The sequence below is a fragment of the Salvelinus namaycush genome, unplaced genomic scaffold (genome assembly GCF_016432855.1).
Source record: "Salvelinus namaycush isolate Seneca unplaced genomic scaffold, SaNama_1.0 Scaffold2494, whole genome shotgun sequence".
NCBI lineage: Eukaryota > Metazoa > Chordata > Actinopteri > Salmoniformes > Salmonidae > Salvelinus > Salvelinus namaycush.
In genome coordinates this window covers 1-24816 of record NW_024059335.1, presented here as the reverse complement: position 1 = coordinate 24816, position 24816 = coordinate 1, and the positions used below count along the sequence as shown (strand labels likewise).

Sequence of the window (24816 nt, the reverse complement as noted above, 5' to 3'; positions counted from 1 at the left end):
TGGTACGTGGTCTGATATACCACGGCTTTCAGCCAATCAGCAACCAGGGCTTGAACCACTCAGGTTATAGTAGTCTGCATTTGGAAAGTATTCAGACCTCTTGACTTTTTACAGCCTTATTTAAAAATTGATTAAATTGTTTTTAACCCCTCATCAATCTACAAGCAGTAGCCCATAACGAAAAAGCAAAAATGTTGTATTTTTTATTTTGGCAAATTTATGAAGAAAAAAACAAATATCAAATTTACATAAGTATTCAGACCATTTACTCAGTACTTTGTTGAAGCACCTTTGGCAGCGATTACAGCCTCGAGTCTTCTTGGGTATGACGCTACAAGCTTGGCACACCTGTATTTGGGGAGTTTCTCCCATTCTTCTCTGCAGATCCTCTCAAGCTCTGTCAGGTTGAATGGGGAGCGTCTCTGCACAGCTATTTTCAGGTCGCTCCAGAGATGTTCGATCGAGTTCAAGTCCGGGCTCTGGCTGGGCCACTCAAGGACATTCAGAGACTTGTCCCAAAGCCACTCCTGCGCTGCCTTGGCTGTGTGCTTAAGTCCGTTGTCCTGTTGGAAGGTGAACCTTCACCCCAGTCTGAGGTCCTGAGCGCTCTGGAGCAGGTTTTCATCAAGGATCTCTCTGTACTACCATCCGTTCATCTTTCCCTCGATCCTGACTAGTCTCCCAGTCCCTGCCACTGAAAAACATCCCCACAGCGTGATTGACACCACTATGCTTCACTGTAGGGATGGTGCCAGGTTTCCTCCAGATGTGACGCTTGGCATTCAGGCCAAAGAGTTTCATCTTGGATTCATCAGAGTCTTTAGGTGCCTTTTGGCAAACTCCAAGTAGGCTGTCATGTGCCTTTTACTGAGAAGTGGCTTCTGTCTGGCCACTCTACCATAAAGGCCTGATTGGTGGAGTGCTGCAGAGATGGTTGTCCTTCTGGAAGGTTCTCCCATCTCCACAGAGGAACTCTGGAGCTCTGTCAGAGTGACCATCGGGTTCTTGGTCACCTCCCTGACCAAGACCTTTCTCCCCCGATTGCTCAGTTTGGCCGGGCGGCCAGCTCTAGGAAGAGTCTCGATGATGGCAAACATCTTCCATTTAAGAATGATGGAGGCCACTGTGTTCTTGTGGACCTTCAATGCTGCATACATTTTTTGGTACCCTTCCCCCGATCTATGCCTCGACACAATCCTGTCTCGGAGCTCGACGGACAATTCCTTCAACCTCATGGATTGGTTTTTGCTCTGACATTCACTGTCAACTGTCAGACCTTATATAGACAGGTGTGTGCCTTTCCAAATCATGTCCAATCAATTAAATTTACCACAGGTGGACTCCAATCAAGTTGTAGAAACATCTTAAGGATCATCAATGGAAACAGGATGCACCTGAGCTCAATTTCGAGTCTCGTAGCAAAGGTTCTGAATACTTATGTATTTTTTTCCCCCAAATTTGCTAAAAATAAATAAAAAAGTGTTTATTTTGTCATTATGGGGTATTGTGTGTAGATTGATGAGGGAAAAAAACAATTTGATCATTTTTAGAATAAGGCTGTAATGTAAAAAAAATTGGAAAAATTCAAGGGGTCTGAATACTTTCCGAATGCACTGTAGGCTAAGGCCCTAAAATTCATCTGGACCTCCAAGACAGGTCCACTGCTTTAAAATTGTTCCCCTCTAACCAGGGACTGATTTAGACCTGGAACACCAGGTGGGTGATATTAATGAATAGGGACTGATTTAGACCTGGGACACCAGGTGGGTGATATTAATGACCAGGGCCTGATTTAGACCTGGGACACCAGGTGGGTGATATTAATGATCAGGGACTGATTTAGACCTGGGACACCAGGTGGGTGATATTAATGATCAGGGACTGATTTAGACCTGGGACACCAGGTGGATGATATTAATGATCAGGGCCTGATTTAGACCTGGGACACCAGGTGGGTGATATTAATGATCAGGGCCTGATTTAGACCTGGGACACCAGGTGGGTGCAACTATTCTATGAGAACATTTCTGAATGGTACTCTGAAGTATCCATTCTAACCACGAAAGACTTTGATCTTCAGGGAAGCAGAAAGAGAGACGCTGATGAACTGACTCTGGATGGTCCGGCTCCCAACAGAAATCACAACGACACACTGGGTGTAAATATATATTGATTGTGCAATTATTCCTGAATGAGTGAGCGTTCATGTGCAAAGGATTAGCATTTCAATTAATATAATTATCAACTGTGTAGTGATTCCTTTTGTCTGTCCCTCGTGTTCTCAGTCCACACCCACTTCCCTTTGTCCACCAAGCCGTCATATCGGCTTAGCCCACTAGGGAACCTCCACTTTCATTTCCTTGTAACCATAGCTACTGTTGTTTGTTTATGCATTTCTGTGATTAGTTAGTTAGTAAATGATTAAGCCAATTGGTGTATGGATGATTCATGGTAAAGGCTGGGTTCGTGCAGATAACAATTTACGACGTTTGGAATGAGACTAACGTGAGGCAAAGAATAAATCATTAATTACAAGACTAACTGATCAGATATTAAAATATCTGAAGAGTTATATTAGGAAAATTATAACTTTGTAATCTGAAGATTTTCCTTGGTGCCCCGACTTCCTAGTTAATTACATTTACATGATTAGTTTAATCACGTAATAATAAATACAGAGAATTGATTTGATAAAATACCAGTCTTCACTTTTAATGATGCCAAAGACATGACAGTATGGAGGCAGAACCTGGACTGTAACCTCTTTGTACGGAGGCAGAATCTGGACTGTAACCCTTTTGTACGGAGGCAGAACCTGGACTGTAACCCTTTGTACGGAGACAGAACCTGGACTGTAACCCTTTGTATGGAGACAGAACCTGGACTGTAACCCTTTGTATGGAGACAGAACCTGGACTGTAACCCTTTGTACGGAGGCAGAACCTGGACTGTAACCCTTTTGTACGGAGGCAGAACCTGGACTGTAACCCTTTGTACCGAGGCAGAATCTGGACTGTAACCCTTTGTATGGAGGGAGAATCTGGACTGTAACCCTTTTGTACGGAGGCAGAACCTGGACTGTAACCCTTTGTATGGAGACAGAACCTGGACTGTAACCCTTTGTACGGAGACAGAACCTGGACTGTAACCCTTTGTATGGAGACAGAACCTGGACTGTAACCCTTTGTATGGAGACAGAATCTGGACTGTAACCCTTTGTACGGAGGCAGAACCTGGACTGTAACCCTTTTGTACGGAGGCAGAATCTGGACTGTAACCCTTTGTATGGAGACAGAACCTGGACTGTAACCCTTTGTATGGAGACAGAACCTGGACTGTAACCCTTTGTACGGAGGCAGAATCTGGACTGTAACCCTTTGTATGGAGGCAGAATCTGGACTGTAACCCTTTGTATGGAGACAGAACCTGGACTGTAACCCTTTGTACGGAGGCAGAATCTGGACTGTAACCCTTTGTACGGAGGCAGAATCTGGACTGTAACCCTTTGTATGGAGACAGAACCTGGACTGTAACCCTTTGTACGGAGGCAGAATCTGGACTGTAACCCTTTGTACGGAGGCAGAATCTGGACTATACCCTGTAACTCTTTGTACGGTGCAAAACAGGAGTGCAAGACAGTAGATTAAAGTAAAGCCTCTATTCTCTCATCTCTAATCCCAACAACACGGCTTGTATCCCACTCACTTGCACAACGCATGTAAACCTCCCCAAACGGGAATGGAACTATAAAATGAGCTGCTTTGTGGGGGAATTAAACTAATGATGTGTGTCTACCGTCTCCGGATGGTACGGATGTATATTATTGATTACTGAGTAAAACACTTCTGAGGGGGACAAGACATGTTTAGAGGGGGTTTCTTCCTCCTACACTGCTGAGGGGGACATGTTTAGAGGGGGTTTCTTCCTCCTACACTGCTGAGGGGGACATGTTTAGAGGGGGTTTCTTCCTCCTACACTGCTGAGGGGGACAAGACATGTTTAGAGGGGGTTTCTTCCTCCTACACTGCTGAAGGGGAATAGACATGTTTAGAGGGGGATTCTTCCTTCTACACTGCTGAGGGTGACATGTTTAGAGGGGGTTTCTTCCTCCTACACTGCTGAGGGGGACAAGACATGTTTAGAGTGGGTTTCTTCCTTCTACACTGCTGAGGGGGACAAGACATATTTAGAGGGGGTTTCTTCCTCCTACACTGCTGAGGGGGACAAGACATATTTAGAGGGGGTTTCTTCCTCCTACACTGCTGAGGGGGGACAAGACATGTTTAGAGGGGGTTTCTTCCTTCTACACTGCTGAGGGGGACACGACATGTTTAGAGGGGGTTTCTTCCTCCTACACTGCTGAAGGGGGAATAGAGATGTTTAGAGGGGGTTTCTTCTTCCTACACTGCTGAGGGGGACAAGACATGTTTAGAGGGGGTTTCTTCCTCCTACACTGCTGAGGGGGACAAGACATGTTTAGATGGGGTTTCTTCCTCCTACACTGCTGAGGGGGACAAGACATGTTTAGAGGGGGTTTCTTCCTCCTACACTGCTGAGGGAGACATGTTTAGAGGGGGTTTCTTCCTCCTACACTGCTGAGGGAGACATGTTTAGAGGGGGTTTCTTCCTTCTACACTGCTGAGGGGGACAATACATGTTTAGAGGGGGGTTCTTCCTTCTACACTGCTGAGGGGGACAAGACATGTTTAGAGGGGGTTTCTTCCTTCTACACTGCTGAGGGGGACAAGACATGTTTGGAGGGGGTTTCTTCCTCCTACACTGCTGAGGGGGGACAAGACATGTTTAGAGGGGGTTTCTTCCTTCTACACTGCTGAAGGGGGACAAGACATGTTTAGAGGGGGTTTCTTCCTCCTACACTGCTGAGGGGGGACAAGACATGTTTAGAGGGGGTTTCTTCCTTCTACACTGCTGAGGGGGACAAGACATGTTTAGAGGGGGTTTCTTCCTTCTACACTGCTGAGGGGGACAAGACATGTTTAGAGGGGGTTTCTTCCTCCTACACTGCTGAGGGGGACAAGACATATTTAGAGGGGGTTTCTTCCTCCTACACTGCTGAGGGGGGACAAGACATGTTTAGAGGGGGTTTCTTCCTTCTACACTGCTGAAGGGGGAATAGAAATGTTTAGAGGGGGTTTCTTCCTTCTACACTGCTGAGGGGGACAAGACATGTTTAGAGGGGGTTTCTTCCTCCTACACTGCTGAGGGGGACAAGACATGTTTAGATGGGGTTTATTCCTCCTACACTGCTGAGGGGGACAAGACATGTTTAGAGGGGGTTTCTTCCTCCTACACTGCTGAGGGAGACATGTTTAGAGGGGGTTTCTTCCTCCTACACTGCTGAGGGAGACATGTTTAGAGGGGGTTTCTTCCTCCTACACTGCTGAGGGAGACATGTTTAGAGGGGGTTTCTTCCTTCTACACTGCTGAGGGGGACAAGACATGTTTAGAGGGGGTTTCTTCCTCCTACACTGCTGAGGGGGACAAGACATGTTTAGAGGGGGTTTCTTCCTCCTGAGGGGGACAAGAGGGGGTTTCTTCCTTCTACACTGCTGAAGGGGGAATAGAAATGTTTAGAGGGGGTTTCTTCTTCCTACACTGCTGAGGGGGACAAGACATGTTTAGAGGGGGTTTCTTCCTCCTACACTGCTGAGGGGGACAAGACATGTTTAGATGGGGTTTATTCCTCCTACACTGCTGAGGGGGACAAGACATGTTTAGAGGGGGTTTCTTCCTCCTACACTGCTGAGGGGGACAAGACATGTTTAGAGGGGGTTTCTTCCTCCTACACTGCTGAGGGGGACAAGACATGTTGAGGGGGTTTCTTCCTACTACACTGCTGAGGGGGGACAATACATGTTTAGAGGGGGTTTCTTCCTCCTACACTGCTGAGGGGGACAAGACATGTTTAGAGGGGGTTTCTTCCTACTATACTGCTGAGGGGGGACAAGACATGTTTAGAGGGGGTTTCTTCGTCCTACACTGTTGAGGGGGACAAGACATGTTTAGAGGGGGTTTCTTCGTCCTACACTGTTGAGGGGGACAAGACATGTTTAGAGGGGGTTTCTTCCTCCTACACTGCTGAGGGGGGACAAGACATGTTTAGAGGGGGTTTCTTCATCCTACACTGCTGAGGGGGACATGTTTAGAGGGTGTTTCCTCCTCCTACACTGCTGAAGGGGGACAAGACATGTTTAGAGGGGGTTTTTCCACATCCAACTTCACACTGTTACTTCCAGACACAGACACGGTAATGCAGGTTGCCATACCTGGGTTCAAGTAGTATTTGATATATTTCAAACACTATAGATGTGCTTGATTGAGCTTGCCAATCAAATAGCCACTACTATTTGAAGCCAGATTAGGTGGTTGCTATCTACATGATAAGAGTCTGTAGAAGAGACAGACAGACAGTACAGACAGGCAGGCAGAGACAGGGAATAGGCAGGGAATAGACGCTGTTGAGTTGAGGGGGCTTACAGGCAGAAACTATGGGATTTGAAGCACCACTGAGGTTTCACAACAACTACTGAAATCATCCTTCCTTCCTCTCATGTGGTGCTACAAAGCAGAGTTCAGAGGCTGTGTTCAAAATGGCACACTACTCCCTATGGGGCAGCTTTTGACCAGGGCCCCACAGGACCCATATAGTGAATAGTGAAAAGCCAGTCAGTCAGAGTCAGGCACTCTCACTGGGCCCTACTCTCCTGCTTGGAGGAGTGAGGCCATTGTGTGTGTCAGACAGAGTTCTCAGGGCTCTGGCTGGCCAGTGGAACACTTCTGAGGAAGGAAGGAAGGAAGGAAGGAAGGAAGGAAGGAAGGAAGGAAGGAAGGAAGGAAGGCAGGCAGGCAGGCAGGCAGGCAGACAGGCAGACAGGCAGACAGGCAGACAGGCAGACAGACATGGTTCCCAGGGCTCTGGCTGGCCAGTGGAACACTTCTGAGGAGTGAGGACAGACAGACAGACAGACAGACATGGTTCCCAGGGCTCTGGCTGGCCAGTGGAACACTTCTGAGGAGTGAGGACAGACAGACAGACAGACAGACATGGTTCCCAGGGCTCTGGCTGGCCAGTGGAACACTTCTGAGGAGTGAGGACAGACAGACAGACATGGTTCTTGCTTTCCAAGATGACATTGAAATGTTGCTGAGGGACCAAGTTACAGTTTTGACTGAAATCGGCTTGAAAATCTACGGCAAGACTTGTAAATGGCTGTCTAGCAACGATCAACAACCAACTTGACAAGAGTTTGAAGAATTTAAAAAATAATAATGTGCAAATATTGTACAATCCAGGTTGTGCAAAGCTCTCAGAGACTTAGCCAGAAAGACTCACAGCTGTAATCGCTCTTAGAGACTTAGCCAGAAAGACTCACAGCTGTAATCGCTCTTAGAGACGTACCCAGAAAGACTCACAGCTGTAATCACTCTTAGAGACGTACCCAGAAAGACTCACAGCTGTAATCGCTCTTAGAGACGTACCCAGAAAGACTCACAGCTGTAATCGCTCTTAGAGACTTAGCCAGAAAGACTCACAGCTGTAATCGCTGCCAAAGATGATTCTAACATGTATTGACTCAGGAGTATGGACACTTACGTAAATGAGATATTTCTGAATTTCATTTTCAATACATTTGCACAAAAATGTGTCATTATGGGGTATTGTGTGTAGATGGGAGAGAATTGTTTTTAATTTTAATCAATTTTAAATTCAGGCAGTAACACAACCAAACAAGGAATAAGTCAAGGGGTATGAATACTTTGTGAAGGCCCTGTAGCATGTTACATACCATGTACTTCCTACTGTCAATATTTACATTCAAACGGAAACGGACACAGACGGACTAATCAACACTAAAGTCATATTATTCACATGAACGATTTGAGCAGAGTAGTGTGTAGGGGTGTGTGTGTAGGTGTGTGTGTGTGTAGGTGTGTGTGTAGGTGTGTGTGTGTGTAGGTGTGTGTGTGTGTAGGTGTGTGTGTGTGTAGGTGTGTGTGTAGGTGTGTGTGTAGGTGTGTGTGTAGGTGTGTAACACTTACTGGTTGAAGAGGACCCTGGAGCGCACTATGAACTTGAATATGTACTCCAGAGCTTTCATGGCCTTCAGCAGCTGTTCTGTCAGCCTCTCTGCATTCTCCACATAGTTCTTCAGGACCTTGGTCAGCTTCCTGAAGTACATACACACATATATATACACACATTACATTAGATATTGTATAGCTGTTCCGTCACCTTCTCTGCATTCTCTACATAGTTCTTCAAAACATTGGTCAGCTTCTACTGTATTGTAGTCAATGGCATTCCGACGTTGCTCATCCTAATATTTATACATGTCTTAATTACATCCTTTAACGTTTAGATGTGTGTATTGTTGTGAAGTGTTAGATATTACTGCACTATTGGAGCTAGGAACACAAGCATTTCACTACACCCACAATAACATCTGGTAAATACAGTTGAAGTCGGAAGTTTACATATACTTAGGTTGGAGTCATTAAAACTCGCTTTTCAAGCGCTACACAAATTACTTGTTAACAAATTATAGTTTTGGCAAGTCGGTTAGGACATCTACTTTGTGAATGACACAAGTAATTATTCCAACAATTGTTTACAGACAGATTATTTCACTAAATCACAATTCCAGTGGGTCAGAAGTTTACATACACTAAGTTGACCGTGCTTTTAAACGGCTTGGAAAATCTAAAGAAATCAGCCAAGACCTCAAAAATAATGTGTAGACCTCGACAAGTCTGGTTCATCCGTGGGAGCAATTTCCAAACGCCTGAAGGTACCACGTTCATCTGTACAAACAATAGTAAGCAAGTATAAACACCATGGGACCACGTAGCCGTCATACCGCTCAGGAAGGAGACGCCTTCTGTCTCCTAGAGATGAACAGACTTTGGTGCGAAAAGTACAAATCAATCCCAGAACAACAGCAAAGGCCCTTGTGAAGATGTTAGAGGAAACAGGTATCTATAGCCACAGTAAAACGAGTCCTATATCGACATAACCTGAAAGGCCGTTCAGCAAGGAAGAAGCCACTGCTCCAAAACCGCCATAAAAAAGCCAGACTACAGTTTGCAACTGCACATGGGGACAAAGATCATACTTTTTGGAGAAATGTCCTCTGGTCTGATGAAACAAAAATAGAACTGTTTGACCATAATGACCATTGTTATGTTTGGAGGAGAAAGGGGGAGGCTTGCAAGCCGAAGAACACCATCTCAACCGTGAAGCATGGGGGTGGCAGCATCAGGTTGTGGGGGTGCTTTGCTGCAGGAGGGACTGGTGCACTTCACAAAATAGGTGCATCATGAGGAAGGAAAATGATGTGGATATATTGAAGCAACATCTCAAGACATCAGTCAGGAAGTTAAAGCTTGGTTGTAAATGGGTCTTCCAAATGGACAATGACCCCAAGCATACTTCCAAAGTTGTGGCAAAATGGCTTAAGGACAACAAAGTCAAGGTATTGGAGTGGCCATCACAAAGTCCTGACATCAATCCTATAGAACATTTGTGGGCAGAACTGAAAAAGCGTGTGCGAGCAAGGAGGCCTACAAACCCGACTCAGTTACACCAGCTCTGTCAGGAGGAATGAGCCAAAATTCACCCAACTCATTGTGGGAAGCTTGTGGAAGGCTACCCGACACATTTGACCCAAGTTAAACAATTTAAAGGCAATGCTACCAAACACTAATTGAGTGCATGTAAACTTCTGACCCACTGGGAATGTGATGAAAGAAATAAAAGCTGAAATAAATAATTCTCTCTACTATTATTCTGACATTTCACATTCTTAAAATAAAGTGGTGATCCTAACTGACCTAAGACAGGGAATTTTTACTAGTATTAAATGTCAGGAATTGTGAAAAACAGAGCTAAAATGTATTTGACTAAGGCGTATGTAGACTTCCGTCTTCAACTGTATGTGTTTCCGTGGCCAATAAAATGTGATTTGGGAATTGTAGAACACACACTACGGGTCGAACGTTCTAGAACACCTACTCATTCAAGGGTTTTTCTTTAATTTTACTATTTTCTACATTGTAGAACAATAGTGAAGATATCAAAACTATGAAATAACACCTTGATGTGTTTTTTTTGCGACTGCACTTGAAGAAACTTTAAAAGTTATTGAAATGTTCCGTACTGACTGACCCATCATGTCTTAAAGTAATGAGGGACTGTTGTTTCTCTTTGCTTATTTGAGCTGTTCTTGCTATGGACTTTTACCAAATAGAGCTTCTGTATACCACACCTACCTTGTTACAGCACAACTGATTGGCTCAAAGAAATTCAGGTGGTGAACCATCCTTGATACACACAGGAAACTGTTGAGTGTGGAAAGACCCTGCAGCGTTGCAGTTCTTGACGCACTCAAACTGGTCCGCCTGGCACCTACTACCGTACCGCGTTCAAAGGCACTTAAATCTTTTATCTGAGCCATTCACCCTCTGAATGGTACACAGACACAATCCATGTCTCAATTGTCTCAAGGCTTAGAAATCCTTCTTTAACGTGTCTCCTCCCCTTCATCTACACTGATTGAAGTGGATTTAACAGGTGACCTCAATAAGGGATCATAGGTTTTCACCTGGATTCACCTGGTCAGTCTATGTCATGTAAAGAGCAGGTGTTCCTAATGTTTTGTCCACTCGGTATATTTCTCGAGCGGTAATAAGCGGTACTCACGTGTACGCCAGAGTAGCACTGAAATGCTTGCGGATGTAGGTTTCAAGGACAGGGTTAAAGTGCTGAAACTTCCTGTCTGAAATCAGTCCAATTATGAATACCTGCCAAAAAAAAAAAAATACAGAAACAAATTCATTTAAAAACACAAACCGTACGGTCACAAAAGAGTTGGGAGGAAAAAACTAGACGTTTTCTTTCTTCATTGAAAATGGACAAAAAGGAGAGAGAGAGGAGGAAATGAAATGTAGATTGGAAATAATGAAAAGCCAAATTTTCTCTATTCTATCTTTCCCCAGATAATGTAAGACGCAGTAGTCGGTGTGTGGTTTCTCTCTGGGTAAGGGGAGCCGGCTCCACTGCCAATTACCTAGTCATAGGTGACTATTACCTAGTCATAGGTGACTATTACCTAGTCATAGGTGACTATTACCTAGTCATAGGTGACTATTACAAAACCACATATATAACATTTACTGATACAGGGGTTGTACAATAAGGTGCGTCAGAAGTTAAAATCAATGGAATAGCCACAAAGACATTAGGATGGTGATTTAATATTATATAGTACTACAAACAGCTCTATTACTGTAAAGACATTAGGATGATGATTTAATATTATATAGTACTACAAACAGCTCTATTACTGTAAAGACATTAGGATGATGATTTAATATTATATAGTACTACAAACAGCTCTATTAATGTAAAGACATTAGGATGATGATTTAATATTATATAGTACTACAAACAGCTCTATTACTGTAAAGACATTAGGATGATGATTTAATATTATATAGTACTACAAACAGCTCTATTAATGTAAAGACATTAGGATGATGATTTAATATTATATAGTACTACAAACAGCTCTATTAATGTAAAGACATTAGGATGGTGATTTAATATTATATAGTACTACAAACAGCTCTATTAATGTAAAGACATTAGGATGATGATTTAATATTATATAGTACTACAAACAGCTCTATTACTGTAAAGACATTAGGATGATGATTTAATATTATATAGTACTACAAACAGCTCTACTACTGTAAAGACATTAGGATGATGATTTAATATGATATAGTACTACAAACAGCTCTATTACTGTAAAGACATTAGGATGATGATTTAATATTATATAGTACTACAAACAGCTCTATTAAATGTAAAGACATTAGGATGATGATTTAATATTATATAGTACTACAAACAGCTCTATTACTGTAAAGACATTAGGATGATGATTTAATATTATATAGTACTACAAACAGCTCTATTACTGTAAAGACATTAGGATGATGATTTAATATTATATAGTACTACAAACAGCTCTATTAATGTAAAGACATTAGGATGGTGATTTAATATTATATAGTACTACAAACAGCAGACATTAGGATGATGATTTAATATTATATAGTACTACAAACAGCTCTATTAATGTAAAGACATTAGGATGATGATTTAATATTATATAGTACTACAAACAGCTCTATTACTGTAAAGACATTAGGATGATGATTTAATATTATATAGTACTACAAACCGCTCTATTACTGTAAAGACATTAGGATGATGATTTAATATTATTTAGTACTACAAACAGCTCTATTACTGTGGAGACATTAGGATGATGATTTAATATTATATAGTACTACAAACAGCTCTATTACTGTAAAGACATTAGGATGATGATTTAATATTATATAGTACTACAAACAGCTCTATTAATGTGGAGACATTAGGATGATGATTTAATATTATATAGTACTACAAACAGCTCTATTACTGTAAAGACATTAGGATGATGATTTAATATTATATAGTACTACAAACAGCTCTATTACTGTAAAGACATTAGGATGATGATTTGATATTATATAGTACTAGAAACTGCTCTATTACTGTAAAGACATTAGGATGATGATTTAATATTATATAGTACTACAAACAGCTCTATTACTGTGGAGACATTAGGATGATGATTTAATATTATATAGTACTACAAACAGCTCTATTACTGTAAAGACATTAGGATGATGATTTAATATTATATAGTACTACAAACAGCTCTATTACTGTAAAGACATTAGGATGATGATTTAATATTATATAGTACTACAAACAGCTCTATTACTGTAAAGACATTAGGATGATGATTTAATATTATATAGTACTACAAACAGCTCTATTACTGTGGAGACATTAGGATGATGATTTAATATTATATAGTACTACAAACAGCTCTATTACTGTGGAGACATTAGGATGATGATTTAATATTATATAGTACTACAAACAGCTCTATTACTGTAAAGACATTAGGATGATGATTTAATATTATATAGTACTACAAACAGCTCTATTACTGTAAAGACATTAGGATGATGATTTAATATTATATAGTACTACAAACAGCTCTATTACTGTGGAGACATTAGGATGGTGATTTAATATTATATAGTACTACAAACAGCTCTATTACTGTAAAGACATTTAGTCAACTACTTGTTTCAGCTTTAGAGAGATATTGTAATTGGACCGTCTAGCTGGCTGGAAAATACATGGACCGTCCGGCTGTAGGATCTCATGCATGTTTTCAATGTATTTGTGTGTGTGTGTGTGTGTGTGTGTGTGTGTGTGTAATGTAATATGCGATTAACGATCCACCCTGTGATACAGCTTATCTGTAGTATAGACTATGGTCTGACGGTTCTAATACTTTAACCATTAAGTGGAATATTATCTATCAGACATACTACTACAACTGAACTCAATTAAAACACATTTTACATATGTCTTATAAAGTATTTAATTAATGTTACAATGTGTTATAACCACTGTTTATAAGTTATACACATTTTACACAACTATATAATGTGTTAAGCATTGTTTATAAGTTATATACATTTTACACAACTATATAATGTGTTATAAGCACTGTTTATAAGTTATATACACAACTATATAATGTGTTATAAGCACTGTTTATAAGTTATATACACAACTATACAATGTGTTATAAGCACTGTTTATAAGTTATAAACATTTTACACAACTATATAATGTGTTATAAGCACTGTTTATAAGTTATATACACAACTATATAATGTGTTATAAGCACTGTTTATAAGTTATATACACAACTGTATAATGTGTTATAAGCACTGTTTATAAGAATTACACAACTATATAATGTGTTATAAGCACTGTTTATAAGTTATATACACAACTATACAATGTGTTATAAGCACTGTTTATAAGTTATATACATTTTACACAACTATATAATGTGTTATAAGCACTGTTTATAAGTTATATACACAACTATACAATGTGTTATAAGCACTGTTTATAAGTTATGTACACAACTATATAATGTGTTATAAGCACTTTATAAGAATTACACAACTATATAATGTGTTATAAGCACTGTTTATAAGTTATATGCACAACTATATAATGTGTTATAAGCACTGTTTATAAGTTATATACACAACTATATAATGTGTTATTAGTATGCAATACAGTGCTGTAGTTAAATGCATTCTGAAAATCGGCAGGTAGGCGCCCCAACAGGTAGGCGCCCCAACAGGTAGGCGCCCCAACAGGTAGGCGCCCCAACAGGTAGGCGCCCCAACCAGGTAGGCGTCCCAACCAGGTAGGCGTCCCAACCAGGTAGGCGTCCCAACCAGGTAGGCGCCCCAACCAGGTAGGCGTCCCAACCAGGTAGGCGTCCCAACCAGGTAGGCGCCCCAACCAGGTAGGCGCCCCAACAGGTAGGCGCCCCAACAGGTAGGCGTCCCAACCAGGTAGGCGTCCCAACAGGTAGGCGTCCCAACCAGGTAGGCGTCCCAACAGGTAGGCGTCCCAACCAGGTAGGCGTCCCAACAGGTAGGCGTCCCAACCAGGTAGGCGCCCCAACCAGGTAGGCGCCCCAACCAGGTAGGCGCCCCAACAGGTAGGCGCCCCAACAGGGAGGCGCCCCAACCAGGTAGGCGCCCCAACCAGGTAGGCGCCCCAACCAGGTAGGCGCCCCAACCAGGTAGGCGCCCCAACCAGGTAGGCGCCCCAACAGGTAGGCGCCCCAACAGGTAGGCGCCCCAACAGGTAGGCGTCCCAACAGGTAGACGTCCCAACAGGTAGGCGCCCCAACAGGTAGACGTCCCAACAGGTAGACGTCCCAACAGGTAGGCGCCCCAACAGGTAGACGTCCCAACAGGTAGACGTCCCAACCAGGGAGGCGCCCCAACAGGTAGACGTCCCAACAGGTAGACGTCCCAACAGGTAGGCGCCCCAACAGGTAGGCGCCCCAACAGGTAGGCTCCCCAACAGGTAGGCTCCCCAACCAGGTAGGCGCCCCAACAGGTAGACGTCCCAACAGGTAGACGTCCCAACAGGTAGGCGCCCCAACAGGTAGGCGCCCCAACCAGGTAGGCGCCCCAACCAGGTAGGCGCCCCAACCAGGTAGGCGCCCCAACAGGTAGGCGCCCCAACAGGTAGGCGCCCCAACAGGTAGGCGCCCCAACAGGTAGGCGCCCCAACAGGTAGGCGCCCCAACAGGTAGACGTCCCAACCAGGGAGGCGCCCCAACCAGGTAGGCGCCCCAACAGGTAGGCGCCCCAACAGGTAGGCGCCCCAACAGGTAGGCGTCCCAACAGGTAGGCGCCCCAACAGGTAGACGTCCCAACAGGTAGACGTCCCAACAGGTAGGCGCCCCAACAGGTAGACGTCCCAACAGGTAGACGTCCCAACAGGTAGACGTCCCAACCAGGGAGGCGCCCCAACCAGGTAGGCGCCCCAACAGGTAGGCGCCCGAACAGGTAGGCGCCCCAACCAGGTAGGCGCCCCAACCGGTAGGCGCCCCAACCGGTAGGCTCCCCAACAGGTAGGCGCCCCAACAGGTAGGCGCCCCAACAGGTAGGCGCCCCAACCAGGTAGACGTCCCAACCAGGGAGGCGCCCCAACCAGGTAGGCGCCCCAACCAGGTAGGCGCCCCAACCAGGTAGGCGCCCCAACAGGTAGGCGCCCCAACAGGTAGGCGTCCCAACAGGTAGACGTCCCAACAGGTAGGCGCCCCAACAGGTAGACGTCCCAACAGGTAGGCGCCCCAACAGGTAGACGTCCCAACAGGTAGACGTCCCAACAGGTAGACGTCCCAACAGGTAGGCGCCCCAACAGGTAGGCGCCCCAACAAGGTAGGCGCCCCAACCAGGTAGGCGCCCCAACAGGTAGGCGCCCCAACAGGTAGACGTCCCAACAGGTAGACGTCCCAACAGGTAGGCGCCCCAACAGGTAGGCGTCCCAACAGGTAGGCGCCCCAACAGGTAGGCGCCCCAACAGGTAGACGTCCCAACAGGTAGACGTCCCAACAGGTAGACGTCCCAACAGGTAGGCGCCCCAACAGGTAGACGTCCCAACAGGTAGACGTCCCAACAGGTAGGCGCCCCAACCAGGTAGGAGCCCCAACCAGGTAGGCGCCCCAACCAGGTAGGAGCCCCAACCAGGTAGGCGCCCCAACCAGGTAGGCGCCCCAACCAGGTAGGCGCCCCAACCAGGTAGGCGCCCCAACCAGGTAGGCGCCCCAACCAGGTAGGCGCCCCAACCAGGTAGGCGCCCCAACCAGGTAGGCGCCCCAACAGGTAGGCGCCCCAACAGGTAGGCGCCCCAACAGGTAGGCGCCCCAACAGGTAGGCGCCCCAACAGGTAGGCGCCCCAACAGGTAGGCGCCCCAACAGGTAGACGTCCCAACCAGGGAGGCGCCCCAACAGGTAGGCGCCCCAACAGGTAGGCGCGCCCCTGTCCTCTGGTTGTCTCTAACCCAGGACCTCGTCTCTGGCACATAGCTAACATTCCTTCACGGTGTTAAGGTGTGTATTTAACATTCTTTCAAAACCACACAATGCCTGAGGCAGACCAGAGGCAGAGAGACAATCTGGGACAACTTGTCTGTATTCTGTTTGTCCACACGGGATACTGTGAATCTATGTCAACTTCCTCTTTGACAACACATGCATACATTAGTAATGTGTATGAGTCATAGCTGTATGATACGGTCACAGCGCCACAGTGTGGTATAACAGTATAATATCCTACACACCAAACAGAACAAAATCAAATATTTAATGTGTGTGTTTTAAAACAACCGGTACTTACCAAGGAATCAAACACCAGGGTGTCAAACGTGTCGCTGTCTGAGTTCTCCATCATAATGTTAAACAGGGCATCAAGGGTGTCTTGCAGAAACTACAACGACAAGAAACACAACGTGTTACAACAGAGAGAGGATATAGTCCGTGTCTCAAACGGCACCCTATTCCCTTATAGGGCTCTGCCAAAAGCAGTACACTATATGGGCAAGAGGTTGCCATTTGTGAAGCACATGTCATTTAAAAAAAAAATGCATAAACATTCATTCTCATCGTCTATCTATTCATTCATTCTCATCCCCTAGTCAGACTCGGGTGGCGTGCATATCATCCACGGCTTCCGAGTATATTACTCGCTATACTACTCAGTCCCTGGACAATAAAGTATACGAGGTCAGGGCGAGGATCACCTTCCAGAGAGACGTCAGGGACTGTAACATATTCTGTTTTACGGAATCATGGCTCTCTTCTGGATTTATTGTCCCCCTCAATTCAGCCAGCGGGGTTCTCCGTCCATCGAGAGGACAGGAAGAAACAACTCTCCGGGAAAAAGAAAGGCGGAGGGATTTGATTTATGATTAACAACTCATGTTGTGATTGTGGTAACGTACAGGAAGTCCTTTCGTTCTCCCGATCTGGAACACCTCACCATCAAATGCCGACCACATTACCTCCCAAGATAATTCCAGTTTACTGCCGATGTGCAAACTGGAAACTGTTTATCCTGACATCAAATGTATTGTAGCCGGGGCCTTGAATAAAGGAAATCTGAGGAAAACGTAAACAAAATTCTAAACCCATCTTCTGTGCTACACGCGAATCACGGACTCTGGATCATTGCCACCCGCCCTCCCTTCTGCAAATCAGATCACGCCTCCATTCTGCTCCTCCCCACCTATACGCAGGGACTTGAGCAGGTAGAACCCATGGTGAGGACTGTTCAATCTGACCAATCAGAATCTATGTTTCAACATTGTTTTGATCACGCTCTAACCACTAGGCTACCTGCCTCTAACCACTAGGCTACCTGCCTCTAACCACTAGGCTACCTGCCTCTAACCACTAGGCTACCTGCCTCTAACCACTAGGCTACCTGCATGGAGGATGTTGTTACCACTGTGACCATTACAAATTATCCAAACTATTACGAGACGGCAGCATTTGTGCAAAACTGAAAGTGCAAATTTAACCCTAGCAAGGTAACTGGGAACATGGACGTGTACAAACAGACAAGCTATGACCTCCGTAAGGCAATGAGGCTAAACGACAGTACAGAGAAAAAGTGGAGTCGCAATTCAACGGCTCAGACACCAGACGTATGTGGCAGGGTCTACAGACAATCACTGATTATGAAGGCAAAGCCAACCACGTCTCAGACACCAGACGTATGTGGCAGGGACTCCAGACAATCCCTGATTATGAAGGCAAAGCCAACCACGTCTCAGATACCAGATGTATGTGGCAGGGACTCCAGACAATCACTGATTATGAAGACAAAGCCAACCACGTCTCAGACACCAGACGTATGTGGCAGGGACTCCAGACAGTCACTGATTATGAAGGCAAAGCCAACCACGTCTCAGACACCAGACGTATGTGGCAGGGACTCCAGACAGTCACTGATTATGAAGGCAAAGCCAACCACGGCTCAGATACCAGACGTCTGTGGCAGGGACTCCAGACAATCACTGATTATGAAGGCAAAGCCAACCACGTCTCAGACACCAGACGTATGTGGCAGGGACTCCAGACAATCACTGATTATGAAGGCAAAGCCAACCACGTCTCAGACACCAGACGTATGTGGCAGGGACTCCAGACAATCACTGATTGTGAAGACAAAACCAACCACGTCTCAGACACCAGACGTATGTGGCAGGGACTCCAGACAATCACTGATTATGAAGGCAAAGCCAACCACGTCTCAGACACCAGACGTATGTGGCAGGGACTCCAGACAATCACTGATTATGAAGGCAAAGCCAACCACGTCTCAGACACCAGACGTATGTGGCAGGGACTCCAGACAATCACTGATTATGAAGGCAAAGCCAACCACGTCTCAGACACCAGACGTATGTGGCAGGGACTCCAGACAATCACTGATTATGAAGGCAAAGCCAACCACGTCTCAGACACCAGACGTATGTGGCAGGGACTCCAGACAGTCACTGATTATGAAGGCAAAGCCAACCACGTCTCAGACACCAGACGTATGTGGCAGGGACTCCAGACAGTCACTGATTATGAAGGCAAAGCCAACCACGTCTCAGACACCAGACGTATGTGGCAGGGACTCCAGACATTCACTGATTATGAAGGCAAAGCCAACCACGTCTCAGACACCAGACGTATGTGGCAGGGACTCCAGACAGTCACTGATTATGAAGGCAAAGCCAACCACGGCTCAGACACACCGATGCCTCGCTTGCAGGAAAACCACATGTAGCCACCATCATGGACCGCCGCCGCAAACGAGTCCCCAGAGCATGAGCAGACTAGCTGGCTGGAATGTTTTACGGACAAATCCAAGCACTCACTTCTATCATCATGAAGTGCTTTGAGAGGCTAGTTAAGGACCACATCATCTCCATCTTACCTGACACCCTAGACCCACTTCAACTGCAAAAGCTCATCATTAAGCTCAGGCCATGGGTCTGAACCCTGTTCTGTGCAACTGGGTGCTGGACTTCCTGACGGGTCAACCCTAAGTGGTGAAGGTAGGCAACAATTACTCTGCTGATCCTGAACAAGGGGGGAGGGGGGGCATAGGGGTGGGTGCTCAGCCCCTTCCTGTACTCTGTGTTCACCCATGAACGGCTCAAACTCAATCATCAAGTTTGCTGACGACAGCAGTGTTAAGCCTGATAACCAACACTGATGAGAGCCTACAGGGAGGTGAGGGCCCTGGCAGAGTGGTGCCAGGAAAATAACCACTCCCTCAACGTCAACAAAACCAAGGAGCTGATCGTAGACTACAGGGAGGAGGTGAGGGCCCTGGCAGAGTGGTGCCAGGAAAATAACCACTCCCTCAACGTCAACAAAACCAAGGAGCTGATCGTAGACTACAGGGAGGAGGTGAGGGCCCTGGCAGAGTGGTGCCAGGAAAATAACCTCTCCCTCAACGTCAACAAAACCAAGGAGCTGATCGTAGACTACAGGGAGGAGGTGAGGGCCCTGGCAGAGTGGTGCCAGGAAAATAACCTCTCCCTCAACGTCAACAAAACCAAGGAGCTGATCGTAGACTACAGGGAGGAGGTGAGAGCCCTGGCAGAGTGGTGCCAGGAAAATAACCTCTCCCTCAACGTCAACAAAACCAAGGAGCTGATCGTAGACTACAGGGGACAGCAGAAAGAGCACGTCCCCATCCACATCGACGGGGCCTCAGTGGAGAGGGTCAAAAGCTTCAAGTTCCTCGGCGTGCACGTCACTGACGACCTGAAACGGTCCCTTCACACAGACAGCGTTGTGAAGAAGGCACAACAGAGCCTCTTCAACCTCAGGAGGGTGAAGAAATTGGGCTTGGCCCCTAACACCCTCACTAACTTCTACAAATGGACCGTTGAGAGCATCCTGTCTGGCTGTATCAAAAAACTGAGTTTATATGTATTTGGTTAAGGTGTACAGTTAAAGTGGGAAGTTTACATACACTTAGGTTGGAGTCATTAAAACTCGTTTTTCAGCCACTCCACAAATTTCTTGTTAACAAAATATAGTTTTGGCAAGTCGGTTAGGACATCTACTTTGTGCATGACACAAGGATTTTTCCAACAATTGTTTACAGACAGATTATTTCACTTATAATTCACTGTATCACAATTCCAGTGGGTCAGAAGTTTACATACACTAAGTTGACTGTGCCTTTAAACAGCTTGGAAAATTCCAGAAAATTATGTCATGACTTTAGAAGATTCTGATAGGCTAATTGACATCATTTGAGTCAATTGGAGGTGTACCTGTGGATGTATTTCAAGGCCTACCTTCAAACTCAGTGCCTCTTTGCTTGACATCATGGGAAAATCAAAAGAAATCAGCCAAGACCTCAAAAAACAAATTGTAAGATAAGGGTGGAGAGATGTGGTGTAGTGAGGAATGGGGGTCGAGGTCAGGTCAGGTCACTGATAAGGGTGGAGAGATGTGGAGTAGTGAGGAATGGGGGCAGAGGTCAAGTCAGGTCACTGATAAGGGTGGAGAGATGTGGAGTAGTGAGGAATGGGGGCAGAGGTCAAGTCACTGATAAGGGTGGAGAGATGTGGTGTAGTGAGGAATGGGGGTCGAGGTCAGGTCACTGATAAGGGTGGAGAGATGTGGAGTAGTGAGGAATGGGGGCAGAGGTCAGGTCACTGATAAGGGTGGAGAGATGTGGTGTAGTGAGGAATGGGGGCAGAGGTCAGGTCACTGATAAGGGTGGAGAGATGTGGAGTAGTGAGGAATGGGGGTCGAGGTCAGGTCAGGTCACTGATAAGGGTGGAGAGATGTGGAGTAGTGAGGAATGGGGGCAGAGGTCAGGTCACTGATAAGGGTGGAGAGATGTGGTGTAGTGAGGAATGGGGGTCGAGGTCAGGTCACTGATAAGGGTGGAGAGATGTGGAGTAGTGAGGAATGGGGGTCGAGGTCAGGTCAGGTCACTGATAAGGGTGGAGAGATGTGGAGTAGTGAGGAATGGGGGCAGAGGTCAGGTCACTGATAAGGGTGGAGAGATGTGGTGTAGTGAGGAATGGGGGTCAGGTCAGGTCACTGATAAGGGTGGAGAGATGTGGAGTAGTGAGGAATGGGGGCAGAGGTCAGGTCACTGATAAGGGTGGAGAGATGTGGTGTAGTGAGGAATGGGGGTCGAGGTCAGGTCACTGATAAGGGTGGAGAGATGTGGTGTAGTGAGGAATGGGGGCAGAGGTCAGGTCACTGATAAGGGTGGAGAGATGTGGTGTAGTGAGGAATGGGGGCAGAGGTCAGGTCACTGATAAGGGTGGAGAGATGTGGAGTAGTGAGGAATGGGGGTCGAGGTCAGGTCACTGATAAGGGTGGAGAGATGTGGTGTAGTGAGGAATGGGGGCAGAGGTCAGGTCACTGATAAGGGTGGAGAGATGTGGTGTAGTTAGGAATGGGGGTCGAGGTCAGGTCACTGATAAGGGTGGAGAGATGTGAAGTAGTGAGGAATGGGGGCAGAGGTCAGGTCAGGTCACTGATAAGGGTGGAGAGATGTGGAGTAGTGAGGAATGGGGGCAGAGGTCAAGTCACTGATAAGGGTGGAGAGATGTGGTGTAGTGAGGAATGGGGGTCGAGGTCAGGTCACTGATAAGGGTGGAGAGATGTGGAGTAGTGAGGAATGGGGGCAGAGGTCAGGTCACTGATAAGGGTGGAGAGATGTGGTGTAGTGAGGAATGGGGGCAGAGGTCAAGTCACTGATAAGGGTGGAGAGATGTGGTGTAGTGAGGAATGGGGGTCGAGGTCAGGTCACTGATAAGGGTGGAGAGATGTGGAGTAGTGAGGAATGGGGGCAGAGGTCAGGTCACTGATAAGGGTGGAGAGATGTGGTGTAGTGAGGAATGGGGGTCGAGGTCAGGTCACTGATAAGGGTGGAGAGATGTGGAGTAGTGAGGAATGGGGGTCGAGGTCAGGTCACTGATAAGGGTGGACAGATGTGGTGTAGTGAGGAATGGGGGTCGAGGTCAGGTCACTGATAAGGGTGGAGAGATGTGGAGTAGTGAGGAATGGGGGTCGAGGTCAGGTCACTGATAAGGGTGGAGAGATGTGGTGTAGTGAGGAATGGGGTCAGAGGTCAGGTCACTGATAAGGGTGGAGAGATGTGGAGTAGTGAGGAATGGGGGCAGAGGTCAGGTCACTGATAAGGGTGGAGAGATGTGGTGTAGTGAGGAATGGGGGCAGAGGTCAGGTCACTGATAAGGGTGGAGAGATGTGGAGTAGTGAGGAATGGGGGTCGAGGTCAGGTCAGGTCACTGATAAGGGTGGAGAGATGTGGAGTAGTGAGGAATGGGGGCAGAGGTCAGGTCACTGATAAGGGTGGAGAGATGTGGTGTAGTGAGGAATGGGGGCAGAGGTCAGGTCACTGATAAGGGTGGAGAGATGTGGTGTAGTGAGGAATGGGGGCAGAGGTCAGGTCACTGATAAGGGTGGAGAGATGTGGTGTAGTGAGGAATGGGGGCAGAGGTCAGGTCACTGATAAGGGTGGAGAGATGTGGTGTAGTGAGGAATGGGGGCAGAGGTCAGGTCACTGATAAGGGTGGAGAGATGTGGTGTAGTGAGGAATGGGGGCAGAGGTCAGGTCACTGATAAGGGTGGAGAGATGTGGTGTAGTGAGGAATGGGGGTCGAGGTCAGGTCACTGATAAGGGTGGAGAGATGTGGTGTAGTGAGGAATGGGGGTCGAGGTCAGGTCACTGATAAGGGTGGAGAGATGTGGTGTAGTGAGGGTCGAGGTCAGGTCACTGATAAGGGTGGAGAGATGTGAAGTAGTGAGGAATGGGGGCAGAGGTCAGGTCACATTAAGGGAGAAAGAACAGTTTATTACCCAGATAAATTAACTTCCTGCCTAGCAACAAAGGTGTAATGTCTAGAGAAAAGGAGGACACTAAACCTTAAGTGGTGCTGCTGAGAACATGTCTGTCTGTTCAGCTGTCTGACCCGTTGGGACAATAAAGTTGGTTTGAGCGTTTCACAGTTGTCCGGTAGTTTTTCCCTCTTGTTTACGTAGAACCTAACAAAACGGAGGATCTTTTGGGGGGCAGAATTCGGCATGCAAATTCTCAATTTGGTGTTTGTCCCATTTTGTGAATTCTTGGTTGGTGAGCAGACCCCCAGACCTCCCAACCATAGAGGAGATGTGTTTCCTGAGACAGCCGTCATTAAGCTGATAGTATAGTTTATTTATTTTTTTAAAGTGAATTTACAGGGAGGAAGACTGCCAAGGCATAACAGTGAGCCTAGTTAACAATGATCAAGGGTGAGATACTAAAACGGAACCTCTACACAGAGAATACAAACCTTTTCCTCTCGGACTCAGGGCCCCAAGCTGCTTTCTTGATCGGGTCTCCCCTTGAAAGTGGTCAGTTGACCTCAAATGGGCCGAACTGGTTCAATAATACAAATGTAAAAACTCCTAATGGGTCATATTGTGTTACCTATGAACTTTGACCTCTCACCTTGACGACCTCTCCTCCCTCGACCTTCATCAGCTGTCGGAGGTTCTGTTGTAGCAGGCTGGTGTTGGAGCGCCACTTCAGCAGGCCCAACAGATCCACTATACGAGACATAACAAACAGAAGAGAGGACTAATGTTACTACAGCAGACCCAACAGAACCACTAGACATAACAAACAGAAGAGAGGACAGGACTAATGTTACTACAGCAGACCCAACAGAACCACTAGACATAACAAACAGAAGAGGACAGGTCTAATGTTACTACAGCAGACCCAACAGAACCACTAGACATAACAAACAGAAGAGAGGACTAATGTTACTACAGCAGACCCAACAGAACCACTAGACATAACAAACAGAGAGAGGACTAATGTTACTACAGCAGACCCAACAGAACCACTAGACATAACAAACAGAAGAGAGGACTAATGTTACTACAGCAGACCCAACAGAACCACTAGACATAACAAACAGAAGAGAGGACAGGACTAATGTTACTACAGCAGACCCAACAGAACCACTAGACATAACAAACAGAAGAGAGGACTAATGTTACTACAGCAGACCCAACAGAACCACTAGACATAACAAACAGAAGAGAGGACTAATGTTACTACAGCAGACCCAACAGAACCACTAGACATAACAAACAGAAGAGAGGACAGGACTAATGTTACTACAGCAGACCCAACAGAACCACTAGACATAACAAACAGAAGAGAGGACAGGACTAATGTTACTACAGCAGACCCAACAGAACCACTAGACATAACAAACAGAAGAG

At 45.9% G+C, this 24816-nt stretch overlaps 1 protein-coding gene across 1 annotated transcript in view; it reads right to left on the bottom strand.

Annotated features, from left to right (window-relative positions):
* The window catches only part of LOC120039051 (dedicator of cytokinesis protein 1-like), a gene marked incomplete at its 5' end in the record, with an annotated part of 32038 nt that extends 7909 nt beyond the window's left edge, over positions 1–24129 (bottom strand). The window contains 4 exons of the mRNA XM_038984577.1: positions 8062–8190; positions 10721–10821; positions 16880–16969; positions 24032–24129. Of these exons, the coding sequence (XP_038840505.1) occupies positions 8062–8190; positions 10721–10821; positions 16880–16969; positions 24032–24129 (418 nt within the window). The remainder of the gene's footprint in view (positions 1–8061; positions 8191–10720; positions 10822–16879; positions 16970–24031) is intronic.
* Between the last annotated feature and the right edge of the window lie 687 nt (positions 24130–24816).